Source organism: Nansenia antarctica, assembly GCF_963989245.1.
Source record: "Nansenia antarctica genome assembly, chromosome: 9".
NCBI classification, from domain to species: Eukaryota; Metazoa; Chordata; class Actinopteri; order Argentiniformes; family Microstomatidae; genus Nansenia; species Nansenia antarctica.
The window spans coordinates 35,894,145-35,908,234 of NC_137679.1; the positions used below are offsets into that span (position 1 = coordinate 35,894,145).

At 41.9% G+C, this 14,090-nt stretch overlaps 1 protein-coding gene across 1 annotated transcript; it reads left to right on the forward strand.

Moving 5' to 3' along the window:
- Nucleotides 1–5,307: 5,307 nt before the first annotated feature.
- gpib (glucose-6-phosphate isomerase b) lies at nt 5,308–13,857 on the forward strand (the record flags this gene model as incomplete). The annotated part of the gene is made up of 18 exons (XM_080538919.1): nt 5,308–5,426; nt 6,166–6,256; nt 6,957–7,025; nt 7,524–7,643; nt 7,987–8,070; nt 8,425–8,571; nt 9,041–9,112; nt 9,237–9,281; nt 9,547–9,600; nt 10,673–10,733; nt 10,913–10,956; nt 11,051–11,203; nt 11,474–11,603; nt 12,284–12,360; nt 12,587–12,715; nt 13,279–13,354; nt 13,474–13,540; nt 13,734–13,857. The coding sequence occupies 18 exons, from the start codon at nt 5,308–5,310 to the stop codon at nt 13,855–13,857; spliced, it is 1,662 nt and encodes a 553-aa protein (XP_080395045.1).
- Nucleotides 13,858–14,090: the final 233 nt, after the last annotated feature.

A 14,090-nucleotide genomic window follows, 5' to 3' on the forward strand; every position in this document is an offset into this window, starting at 1 on the left:
GCCTAATCAGTGTCCATCTAATTAAGGCAACACCATGCAGCCAATTCTCTGATGCATAAACAGAAGAAACATTGGCAGGATTGGTTTACTTGTTCCTTGCCATGTCTATATCATTTAGACATTCCCAACCCCAATTTTGGAGGATTAGGATTGTGATAAAACTGCTCTGAAATGATTCTTCTAAGAAAACACACAAGCTTGGCGTAGCTTATTGGGGAACTACATGGAACTATCACTTTATTGCTGAAACCTAAGCAGCTCTTCAGATCTGTCGACACCCGTGAGGTTGGGGCGAAAGGATCTGAAATGAAACCTGGCCAGTTTCCAGAGCTTGCTTACATTCCAAATGGCTGTAACCTGGGTAACATAAGGATTCCTTTCCTGCTACACCTGTTTTTTTCCCATGACATCATCCCCGAGAGGCCACCTTTCTCAGGTCGGTTCATCAGTGAGCCCCTGGGGCCCCCTAGACACTCCGATAAAGAAAGGTTTATACAAATAAATTTAAAAAAACAGCAAAACAAATGTTCGCTTATACCACTTTAGTTTAAAGCAGTCATCCATCAAAGTAAAGAGCCTCCTCATGCACACTTTACTTTGCAGGGCTACATTTCATAGCCGAGAGGTGAAAACAAATCCATGACGACAAGAATGAATCCGCTTAATCAGAGTTGTGTTACCGCCTCCCCTGACTCCCCATCAAAGATTCCATTGTGACATTCTAAACTGCAATGGAAACAACAGCATATTATGAGCAACACTACATGAGCAGCAACACTAGAAAGATACTTTGTTTGGAAATACCAGTCTGGTTTATCCAGTAGCAAAAAGTGGAAATAGCCCTGAGACGTCAAATAGGTCTACACCCCAGGGGAAAAAACATGATCTTGTGACTTTTTGAGTACTTTCACACTTGTACCAACAAGGCACAAAATCTAACTGTAACAACTACATTGGAATATGCGTATCAGATGCGTAGTTAGTTAGAAAAACACAAGCTACAGAACAACAGATCCATGCTGACTGCTAAAGTCAGCCTTAGGCATGGCTTTGGATCAACGGTCAGGAACAAAATCTACACCAGTACAAGGAGAGGAATTTTACAGAGCATACATAGATTTCCATAGCAGCACAGCTGTGACAGAAACCAGTGGGTATATGCCTACCTATGATAATAGATGCTCTCTGGAAAATAACTAACCACAAACCACCATGTAACCAGGTGTAAAAACAGTCCTCTGTCTACAGGACAACAAACCCTAGTTAATGTCACCAGCAGGCTACGTCAAGTCCCTCACCAAACAGACAGAACAATAGGCTAGATCAATCTGCATGTGAAATCAAAATATGTGCACTTTGGGTAACAATGGCCGGAATAGAGTAGACAAGAGACTATGCACCAAACCAATAATCGACTAAATCATGAATCTCATCACCAAACATGTATTTATATTAGAAGTTCACCTAGGGAGGGGGAAATCCCCCATATGTAAACCAGAGAAATCAATGTCAACATACCGGTGTGGTTAAGTAAAATACCCACAAATGACAACAGTTGGGGTATGCCAAAACATCTCCAGTTCCGTTTTTCAGATCACTTGTGGAGCATAAGTAGCCTACATTGGGAAGCAGGTCACGTTCTTTTTTTCTTTCATTTCCAAACTTCAGCGACCCAAACAGGAAATGCATTCCACATGACCTCAGAAGAAGGCAGACCAAATGCTTCAATAGTGCAGTACCCAGTAGGGGAATGTTTGTTTACGTAGAAACAGGTTGCAATAAGATTGTCTAAACAGAATAATCAACATCATCAAATGCACACTTAATATTCATTGGGTGGAAAACAAATCGATTCATGCGTATCATTCTTGAGAACTAGGCTATAGGCCAGATCATCGACATCGAATCTCGAGATGGATGATGGTGATGACTGAATTCAGAGTGCTATTCTAATATATATATATATATACCACTGACTGCTATTCTAATAAATATATATATATATATACCACTGACTATGTTATTATATATATATATATATATATATATATATATATATATACCACTGACTGCTATTCTAATATATATACCACTGACTGCTATTCTAATATATATACCACTGACTGCTATTCTAATATATATACCACTGACTGCTGTTATAATATACCACTGACTGCATTGAGTGTGAAGCCACGTCGTTTAACGTTACAGTAAAAGCTAAATACGTACACGTTTCAGAAATATCCCAGACCCAAATTGTCACGCGCAAAATAAAACCAATCACAATCAATAGGAGGACACTGGCAGGCAAACGCTGCCACACGCCACCCGTTCACGATGCAACTGACTGTACTTAAACAACCGAACGAATTAAGAATTAAGCTTATTTTGTGCAACCAAATCAAATGCCAACAATGTATTGCTAGACCAACAAGCCGGTATAGCTAAATAAGCACCACTCTGGTCACTAACACGTTAGCTACATATCGTGAGCTAAGAATTATAAGGTTCTATCTCCGTTTAGGGCAGTTCAGATATATTGAGCGTCAAAGTTTTTACATTCCATTATGTTTTGTGAGATGGAACATTTGTATTTTATGAATTACTAACTCAAAAATGTCAACATTTTAAAAACAACACCACACAGGCATTAATAAACACCTAATGGATCAGGTTATGTACAAAACTCAATTTTGACAAAAATGGAGATAGAACCTTATAATTCTAACGTCACGAAATGCCAACAATGTATTGCTAGACCACAAGCCGGTATAGCTAAATAAGTACCACTCTGGTCACTAACACGTTATAATAATATAATAATATCATGTCGCGGGCGTTGATGAGTGCTAGCTCGTATGCAGGCAGACAGGTCGCATATGACCAACCGGCTACCTCCTAGATATTGATAGCAACATGCTAGCTACGCTACGTTTAACGAAGCATTATAATTATAAACGCGGCAAGCAACACCGACTGTCTAAGGCTATAATGATAAAGTAGTAGCACCTTTTACCTTTGTGATTGTCTTTCCGGACCGGCTATGTGACCAGTTCAAATGAAGCAACACTAACAGTGCTAGCAGCTTTGCAGCATAGACAGACGCCCAGACGTAGTAGGTAGTATCGCTGCTTGTATTTATGAATCTGACCACTATTTAGCAGGAAGGTGCAATGGAATGGAATCCGCGCATGCGCAGTCAAGCCAGTTTCAACTCTCTCTCTCGGAGACGACCCAGGGAGCTATTAAGACCCAGGGAGCTATTAATACTATTATTAATACTATTATTAATACGGCCTTTTAACACTAAAAAGCAACATTTGCCAAACATACTCGCAGGCTTGCTGTACACAGCGACACACACAAACAGAGTAATCGCCAGGTGCCTCGGGTCCTACTAGTGAACACGGACGTTAGAGGCTGTTTTGATAAGCTGGTGCTGGATAGTAAAACGTCAAATGTTGGTTGGGGCGGGGGGATTCCTCGAAATTTGATCTCGAAATTAAGCAATAAAGTTGTTGGCTATAAAAACATGATTTGTACAGTGAAACAACGTAAATATGAATACGAACATGTAACTGTTGCAAGCTAATTATGAGCAATAAAGACGTATATAGATAAGCCGCCAACAACTGCAACAAGCAAACATTTGCTTGACTTCTTCATATCATGAAGATACTATCATTTACAGTCAACAATATCAACTAGTACCAGATGGGAATCATTTTTGAGAAACGAATCGACGTAAGCAAGTATCTTAATATTATATATTATATTATATTACTAAGTATCTTAGTAGCGAACGCGACAGACAGACCCTGCTAAAAGTAGCCCACTCCAGCTCGCATTGCAAGCCTAGCGGGCTAGCTAGATGTCGACAACACAACTACATACACACATACATACATACATAGCATTTAGGTAGCTAGCTAACGTTAGCTCTCTGCGACACGATGTTCTACGTTGGTAGAAAACAAAAATTATCTTACGAATAGTATCGGCACCGTTGTATCCTAACCCCCGGTGCAATAGTCGTCGTATGTGGTCAACAGTAAATGTTGTAGAGAGCTTTCACAGCGAACACACAGTTATGTGTCTGCACAGATCACCGCATCGCTTACCAGCTAGGCGTCCAACACCCTCTGACAGCGAATCCTGGGTGCGTTCGTAAAACACGCTCTGGAAATCTGATCAGCACTCACGGTGTGCCCCTCGTCCAATCAAATGACTCGGTAGTTTTATGACGTCGAACCCAGTGTGCGCTCCGGCGCTCTCGCGGTGCATTTGCGAACGCATCCCCTTGTCTGTGTACACCGGATATGACGTTTTGGAAAACCGAGGGACGCGCGCGAGACAAACCGAGACAAGTGGCGAAAGCATCGGAGTCTCGTCGTCTGAGTGTGTCAATATCCCAAAGTTTGTTGATGAATACATATGGGATAATGCATTTCTCCGTTTAAACCAGTCGGATGGCTTCATACGCAATCTAAAATAGACTAAGAATGTGTAGCTAGCCTATGATTAGGTCCATTTCTGGGACTCAACTTCTTGCCACAAGCCAAACACACTGTCTCAATGTAGAGAGGATACTACACTCACAGAGCATCTCTGATGGCATGACGATTAAACGTTATATCGTGGAGTTTTTCGCCCTCTAGTGGTGGTTTGAAGCGGAATCGTAATGCTAAAATGTGCTGGGCGTAATACCACTTATTTAACGCTGGAGAGCGACATATATCCGTCACCTAAATTTAGTTATTGCTTATAGTACATGCAGAGGTCTTTACAAAACGTAGCATGCCTGACTGATTTACCCAGACTAGGGTGTCTAAACATACTTTTTAATTGATCATAGGAGCGTGTTAAACAGTTTATCATAGACAGTATTGTTAAGGTCAGAGAGGTAGTTCAGGCAAGGTGGTCAACGTCAGATATTGACCAACTGAAGATTTTGTAGAAATTGACTGAAAAATTCACAAATGTCTACAATGCAATAAAATGGGAGTGGTTGTGGTTGTCCCAGTGAATGTCCACTAAAACGTAGCCCTTAAGTATTATTCTCGGTTATTCTCGATGATGGTTAAACCTGGTCCAGTCTTTAGTTGCTGTGCATGGCAGTGTTCTGTATTGGTAGGTGTGGTCAGTGGCCCATGCATTCTCTAGGAGGGGTGTAGTGTCATTGTAGGAGGGGCCAGTCGCCTGGGTGTTCAAGTCCCCTTCAAAAGTCTTTCCCCTCCAGCCAGGCAGTCCTACTCAGCTAGGGTAGGTGAGCAGTAAGGACCACAGTCACCATCCCCTCTCGACAACATGGGACTCACAAGTGACCCCAACTTCAAGAAATTGGAGGAATGGTTCAAAGCCCACGCCATGGGGCTCAACATGAGGCACATGTTCGATGCTGACAAGGAGAGATTCAGCAAATTCAGGTATCCTTATCATTTTAAGATAACTCTGATTTACATTGCTAGTGTTTATTTAGTACACATATCATATTCATAATCTGCAAATGATTGCAGTGTAAGAATTGTATTCTAAGTATTATTGTATCATATTGTTATGCAATAACAGTGTGCTTAATATAGAATCATCAGTGCAATGTGGGGAGTGGGGGTTCATTTATGTGTCCGTTTATCCTCCCAACAGTGTGTGTTTTATCCTCTAGCTTTTACCAATTAGTCCGACCTACCTACACTAAAACCACACAACATGATGACCAGATACTATTGCCATAATAATATGCAATTGGTACTATAACCCATGTCAAAGTGGCTGATTTCAGCTGTGGGACTATGACCTGGGAGGTTAAATAATTTAATGATTAAGAAGTAAATGGCGCAATTACTGTACAAGACCAAAACAATTGTATTGTATTGCATCTATTGCCTGCAGATTATTTCAGGTAAAACTGTGCTCCCTCACCTTGAGTACATGGAGTCCCCCGAGAACTATACTGCACGAGAACCACAGAACTATACTGCATGAGAACCACAGAACTATACTGTATGAGCAAACATGCACAACATTGTGGAATAGGCAGGCTTGTCTGTCTCACACATGTATGCATTTTTGTCATGTTCTTTTTTTTCAATGAATGTTAGTTATTTAAATCTTTTACTTGATTTTGAATCCTGAATCAGACAACTTACTTTGTCTATGTCTGAACAGCACAACATTGAAAACCGATGATGGAGACATTCTTCTTGATTACTCTAAGAACCTCATCACCGAGGATGTCATGAAGATGTTGGTTGACCTGGTTTGTCCATTGTCATAATAATGATTCAAATGACTCAACGACTCAATGAGTCAAATGACTCGTCATCATACTTATGCTTTACTTGCCCGTAGACATTGCATTAATTGAAACAAAATTATTGAATAGAGAGAGAGATGATTCAATTATATGTATTCAATAGGCACAGACCGTATTGTATTTACCATGCATGGGACTAATGATCTTAGCCAAAGTAATACTGTTCCACATCAATTAGGTTTGTGTTAAAAGTATTATGTAATTACTGACATATTCTCATTATTAATTTATCAAAAGCAGTCCTCTTCCAAAAACTGTCATTCTTAGACACATGACTAGACATTTTAGAACAATTATGTATTTATGTCTAGTACATGAAGGAATCGTGTTTTTGTGTTGCTTATTCAAGGGAAATATTGATTGAATAGATGTTTTACGAATGTTGTTTATATTGACTTTTATATTAATATGCATTGCACGTACATATACTCACTGTAATACCATACACTGTCATACCATCCACTGTCTACATGTCTTTTGCACTATGCCACTATTGGCACTATCTGGTTAGATGCCAAACGACATTTCATTGTCTTAGTACTTGTACTCCATGAATGACAATAAAGTTGAATCTAATGTAATCTAATCTTTTGTGCATGGCATGGCCAGCTGTCCACAGTGGATTTATGTGTGGTTTTTATAGGCCAAGTCGAGAGGAGTGGATGTCTCAAGGGAAAAGATGTTCGCTGGAGAGAAGATCAACTCCACTGAGGTGCACATCTGAGATCAGACATTTAGTCCCCCCCCCCAAGAAACCCACAAATTAGATACATGTGAAACATACACATTATACAAATACATTACTGAATGACCAACACACCTCAACACAAATGAAATGTAATGGAAATAAAGCAGATTTGGTGGGTTGACAAGAAATATATAGAAAAACAAGTTTTGGGGGTAAAAGTCCACTGTAAAGATGGTCTCAGTGATAACATGTTACCACAGGAAATGGAATCAGTTCAGAGATGTTTCAACTTCACCAAAGCAAGATATTTCATTCTTTCACTTCCATTGAATTTTCACTCAACATCGTTTCGGTTCAGGGTAGCTATCTTTGCCGGTAGTCGCCCTGCATTTTCACGCCTACGTCATATCTACCTTAAAGTCTATCTTCAAGCAAACCAATGACACTCCATTTCGTGTCCAGTCCACCCAGTGTGTGTGCGCATGCCCTCACCCTCTCCCCCTCCGTCTGCTGTGTGAGTAGGGCCGTGCCGTGCTCCACGTGGCCCTGAGGAACCGCTCCAACACTCCCATCGTTGTCGGCGGCCAAGATGTGATGCCTGAGGTCAACAAGGTCCTGGAGAAGATGAAGGGCTTCTGCCACGTGAGTCCGACCTGACCCAAGTCTCTAAATGTCATTATATTGGCAGTGGACCTTCACATTGTTAAGAAAAAGCTTTTGTATTTCTATTTTCAATAGTTACTGTTGTCTTTGTTGACTTATGTGGGGAAATATGTTTAGCTATCTTCCTGGGTACCTGTCTTTCTGTGGTATGAGTAACAAGAATAACATGTAAATAATTACACAACATACTCTATGAAGCATCAACAATGCCATTAAACCAGTTTAAGAGTTTAGGAGTTTAATGGCTCCCAACCAGAGAAAAAACGTTTAGTATGTGAAGACATTGTACTTGACTGTCTCATGTCATTTATATGTTGTGCAGAAAGTTCGCAGTGGAGAATGGAAGGGTTACACTGGAAAGTCCATTACCGATGTCGTCAATGTTGGCATTGGTGGATCTGACCTGGTGAGTAAAGCTCTGGGGGGTATTCCATCAATGTCCCTAAAGGAAAATCCAGGCTTATTTTGATAAGATTGAGATTTATCAAAATAAGCCAGGATTTTCCTTTAGCGACGTTGATGGAATACCCCCCCTGCACAGCATCTGTGGAAGTGCTGATATGATGTTTATAACATGGTAGGCTGGTGGAGGTAAAAATCTGAGGACAGACTCATTGTAATGCATGGAATAGAATGAGGAATGGTATCGTTACAATGAGCCTGTCCTCCAATTTCTACCTCCACCAACCTCCACTGGTTTATCAAGGTATCTCTGCTGTCACTATGTATTCATGTATCCTTGTGCATTCATGTATGCTAGGGCCCTCTGATGGTTACGGAGGCTCTGAAGCCCTACTCCAAGGACGGACCCAATGTGTGGTTTGTCTCCAACATCGACGGCACACACATCGCTAAAACCCTGGCTAAGCTCAATGCCGAGACCACCCTCTTCATCGTGGCCTCCAAGGTGCCTGATCATTGTTGTTCTGTTGTTCATTTTATCAGCCAAACATTTGAAATAGATCGTCCTCAACATAAAACATAAACAACATAAAAAATATCAGAGAAATATATACAAATGATACAAATTATTAGTGACTCTGGAAAGAAAAGAAGAAGAAGAAAAAACAACAGTAGTAATTTTTTTCTTCATATAACAGAAGTTTCCAATCAGACGAATGGAATCTACTGACGCTGCAAGAAAGCAAGCCTAGTCATGCTCTAGTCTAGTCAGTGCTCACTGTATAGGTGCAGCCAAAGTTCTGTCTGAATGACTCTCATATCAGCCTCCCAGCCTTGATTGATTGATACATAGGCAGAGAGGGCAGCGTGAACTTGTAATGATTTAGAGTTTTACATGGACATTGTTACATAAACATAGCATGTTTTTATGTCTTTGGTGTTACTTGTCAATCTAACGCTGTGTTACCTTGCAGACCTTCACCACCCAAGAGACCATTACCAATGCCGAGTCTGCCAAGGAGTGGTTCCTGGGCGTAGCTAAAGATGTGGGTAGCTTTTATACCTCACGGGGAAGGGAGTTGAATTGTGTTACGTATGTTATGTATGTTTTATTCTTTATCAAATATGCTTCATAACATTGTTTCCTTGCTCCTCCTTACTTCTTCACAGAAATCCGCTGTTGCCAAGCACTTTGTGGCTCTCTCCACAAATGCTGTAAGTTCCTATTGATAACACACAGTATATATTATGCATTGATATGCATGCATGTATTGATTTATTTTTATAAAGGAAGTGTGTGGCCTGAGGTGGCATGTCGGCATGGGTTCGAATCCGGCCCATGCCCTGCTGACATGCCCTCTCTCCCTTCTTCTCCTTACTTTCCTGTAACTGGGACTGCCCCACTCAGAAAAAATAACTTTAAAAGAAAAAAAGACAAATTAATTGTAATTCTACCTCTCTTCTCTCCTCTCTTCCCCAGACCCTAGTGAAGAACTTCGGCATTGACACAGAGAACATGTTTGAGTTCTGGGACGTAAGTGTACTTTATGATGCAGAATGTGTGCTTCGCTCTCTCTCTCCCCCTCCAGTGCCAGGCTCTCTCTCCCCCTCCAGTGCCAGGCATTGATAGGGACTCAAGCCGTCGCTATAAATAGGCTAGATAGACTTTTGACCTGTGAGGTGCATGGAAACACAGGCCCGCAGCTGCTGTGGTAATCAGAAGCCCCCCTCTGCAGCTCTACCCTTGGAAGAGCATGTGAGTGTATGATATTATTGGTCGTGACCTTCTCCCTCGCAGAGGTTAGGGTGGCACCAAAGGTCAGGGAGCTACATTTAGTTACATTGTTGGTATTTAAAGGGTAACAGCTCTAACGTGCCCTTTATGTCAGAGTGAGGATGGCTTCTCTCTGAGGTTTTGCAGAAGTAACATGCCTAAGGTGGCTGTAGCATCACAAATCTTTGTGAGAAGTGCGAATATTGAGGGGCTCTGAACTATTTCCTTACTATCTGCCTTACCTATTATTATCAACTGCAAGGCATAATCACATAATTATGTCAACGTATTATGTCACAGTATGGAAATAACATTGTGGAGTAACCGTGAACTTGTTTGTTGAAATGAAACGTGTTGTGAAAGCTGACATATGTCACCACTCACAGATAGATTAGGGTTAATAAGGCATTAGAAGACAGCGTGCTCAGTTTTAGAGACAAGGGGCCTCTTTCTGGGGCACGGCTAGACTGGCAAGCCTGGGCACGGCTCCCTGTCTGTCACATTCAATTAAGTTAGCTTCATAGCGCTCTGAGGTTTGTTTACCTCCACAGCACATCTATATACCGGAAATGTCTGGGGAAATGTTTTATTTGATCTGAAACGGGCAGCTTGTCCTGAGCTTGTAATTTGAGTACGGTAAGCCTCACCGTTGTCAGTTACTACCTGTGTAATATTATCACTGAGGATGGAAACTGCTACTTAACTCTCTCTGAGGTTATGTAACGTTGGTGTGTAATATTGGTAACACACTATCCGTAACTATCGTCTCAAGCTGAACAGATGTTGTTAATATTGTACAAAGCATTTCTAACCAGATCGTTTTGTTTTCTAGTGGGTCGGTGGGCGTTTCTCCTTGTGGTCTGCCATCGGGATGTCCATTGCCCTGCACATAGGTATTTATACTATGGATGTGTGCTCATAGTTTAGATATTGAAATTATTTGGTCAGACTACACTCTGAGTTATACTTCATATCTCCTCCTGTCACATGAAATGGTCAATCAAACTTGATGACCTGCCATGAATGAAGTATTATACTGTACCTCCATCACTGGTCCACTTCTCTCCCTCAGGCTTTGAGAACTTTGAGAAGCTTCTTTCCGGAGCTCACTTTATGGTAGGTACAGCCATGTATCACGTTTCAATGAAAATAAACTGTCCTCCGATTTCTACCTCCGCTGGTGTGTATTGACCCCCACTTGTCCTAATAGGACAACCACTTCCGCACAGCCCCCCTGGACCAGAACGCCCCTGTCCTCCTGGCTCTGATAGGCATCTGGTACATCAACTTCTTCAAAGCCGAGACCCACGCCATGCTGCCTTACGACCAGTACATGCACCGCTTCACTGCCTACTTCCAGCAGGTCTGTTGCCGCCACTGCCATGTTCAAGACATGCCTTGAGTAGATAATGTAGCCAAGACAAAACTCACTGATGAATGTTTTTTATGGTTTAACCAAGATGTTTCGACCTAGACCTAGATTCTGAACCTAGATAATGCTTGTATATGGTCAGACTCGCATTCAACAAATGGCACATTTGTTCCACAGTATTTAGCACACTTGAAAAGAAAACCCAGTGATGTTGGAATTCTCTGCCTTTTATTGAAATTGAATAAGGGATGTTTTCCATAGGGTGACATGGAATCCAATGGCAAGTACATCACCAACAAGGGTCAACGTGTCGACTACCATACTGGCCCCATTGTGTGGGGAGAGCCTGGAACCAATGGACAGCATGCATTCTACCAGCTCATTCACCAAGGTAGGCTGCTGTCTAAAGACAGGAAATTAAAATGGGTTTTATTAACTCATGGAACAGCTGTTGTTGTGACTTTGCAAGGCCATAAAATAGTTTTTAAATTGATTCTTATATATTTTTCTTTCTTCATAATTTTTCCTTCATCTATCACTATGACTGCCTATGGCCCCTGGCCTGAGCAGAGTTAACTTTTCTTGCGAGGACTGATGCTTCCTGGTTTTTCTTGAATAAAATAAGAACGGATGCACTGAGTGGTACTTTAGTCATTCACTGAGTTATTTGGGAAGGTAACACCATAGCTAGGAGCAATTCTCAATAAAATGTGTTGAAATGTGTGTTTCACACACTCGCGAAAAAAGCCGGTGAAGGGGTTTTGGGGGGTATATTTTACTCTTGGCGCTAAATGTACAAACAGTCGAGTCACACTTTGGAGCTCTATGCTGTATGAAATGTCACGGCACGTGGGAAATCATTTTAAGGGGAGCTAAGAAAATGGAATGTATCGCTCATAATGCACATTCTTTGACCTAAATGGTAATTTTCTGACTTGAATCATTGCACACTACACACTACTACATCACACTACAACCGTAACCAACCGTAACTAAGAAATGTCCTGTTTGAAAAGGAGGGGTACGTACATAAGATGTGTCACATATACAACCTAACTGTGTCCTTCACAGGAACACGTATGGTCCCTGCTGACTTCCTCATCCCTGCCCAGACACAGAACCCTCTCAGGGAGAGTCTGCACCACAAGGTACCCCTGCAGAAGGACACCTCCAGCACCAATGATATCCTAGAACTCACCATTGATATTCATTAAGACATTCACAAAAAGATAAGCAAAATAAATAATACGAAAAAAATGTCCTGTGAAGAATATACAATGAAGTAATCTTCTACAAGCTGTCAGTTAAAGAAAAGGATGCATTTGTTCATGCAATGTGTGTGTGTCCGTGCGTGCGTGTGTGTGTGTTCTACAGATCCTGATAGCTAACTTCCTGGCCCAGACTGAGGCTATGATGAAGGGGAAGTCCACAGAGGAGGCCAAGAAGGAGCTGGAGGCCGGTGGTCTGACTGGAGAGGCCTTAGACCATATTCTTCCACACAAAGTGAGTGACTGCAGACCACTGTGTTATTATGGGAGAGTGCTACCTTCTAGTGGTCAAATTAAATGTTGAAGGGGGTAGAGAAAGCAATGCCAAAGGCTTGGGTGCAATGAAGTAAGCAGCAAGGATTCAAATTACACATTGACTCTTGGGAGGGCCCCCACGTAGATCATTTTGACTTTGACCCACATTTAAATGTAAATTATTTTTAGGGGGCTCTGATTCGTTATGGGGGTGCTAGCATGTACATGTAGCTGTCTTAGGCTGTGTAGACTTGCAAAATGATGGTTTAGGGGCGGTAGGTAGGTAGGTTTAGGGGCGGTAGGCTAGCAATCGGAAGGTCGCTTGTTCGATACCCGCCTCAAGGGGGAGCCAGATGTGAGCTGGTGACTGGTGGTTGGCTGGCATCATATCTAAGGTGCCTACCACTGCCATGATGCCCTTGAGCAAGGCACCTAACCCCTAATTTGCTCCAGGGGCGCTGACTATGCCTGACCCTGTGCCTAGAGAATTTTTTTTTTTTTTGTTAAAGGTTGAATCTAATCTAATTTCTTTTCTAATTCCAGGTATTCCAAGGAAACAAGCCAACCAACTCCATTATCTTCAAGAAACTGACTCCATACACCCTGGGAGCACTTATTGGTAGGAGCAAAATATGGATCATCTGATCAGTGACCAGTGACATTTTCAGGTTTGGAAACATCATATGTTTTGCTCCCAATGATAATAACTGGTGTTGCCGATGTCGTTCTGTTTTACAGCCATGTATGAACACAAGATCTTTGTCCAGGGTCTTATGTGGGATATCAACAGTTTTGACCAGTGGGGGTGAGTGTGGTTAATTCACCCAAAGGCAGAGCCTATTATATACTGTTATATTGAGTAAAGAGATTTTCACAGAGACTTTTAATTTAAACCATATTAAATGAGTTAATTCACATTCAAGGTTTTCTCTGTCTCTATCTTTCTTTTTCCTCCCTCTCTCCCTCTCTCCCTCTCTCCCTCCATCTCCCCACATCAGAGTTGAGCTGGGGAAACAGCTGGCTAAGCAGATTGAGCCTGAACTCAAAGACAAGACAGAAGTGCACTCTCACGACTCCTCCACCAACGGGCTCATCAACTTCCTCAAGAAGAACTCTGCCTAAACCTACTAGCAACTCCCCCCCCAACCCCCTACCCCCCCCACTGTCCTGTCCTGTCCTGTCCCCCAGTCCTACCCCACTGTACCCCTGCTGGGCTCGTACTCGCTGCAATCTGGAGCAGCAGTCGTCCCCACCCTGAGGAACAGAAGCACTTTCCATCTCTGTGTTGTCATCATCTGTTTGTGTCTTGACTGCCTGTCTGTTGTGACATGATGTGACTGTAATGTGTTAGTGTG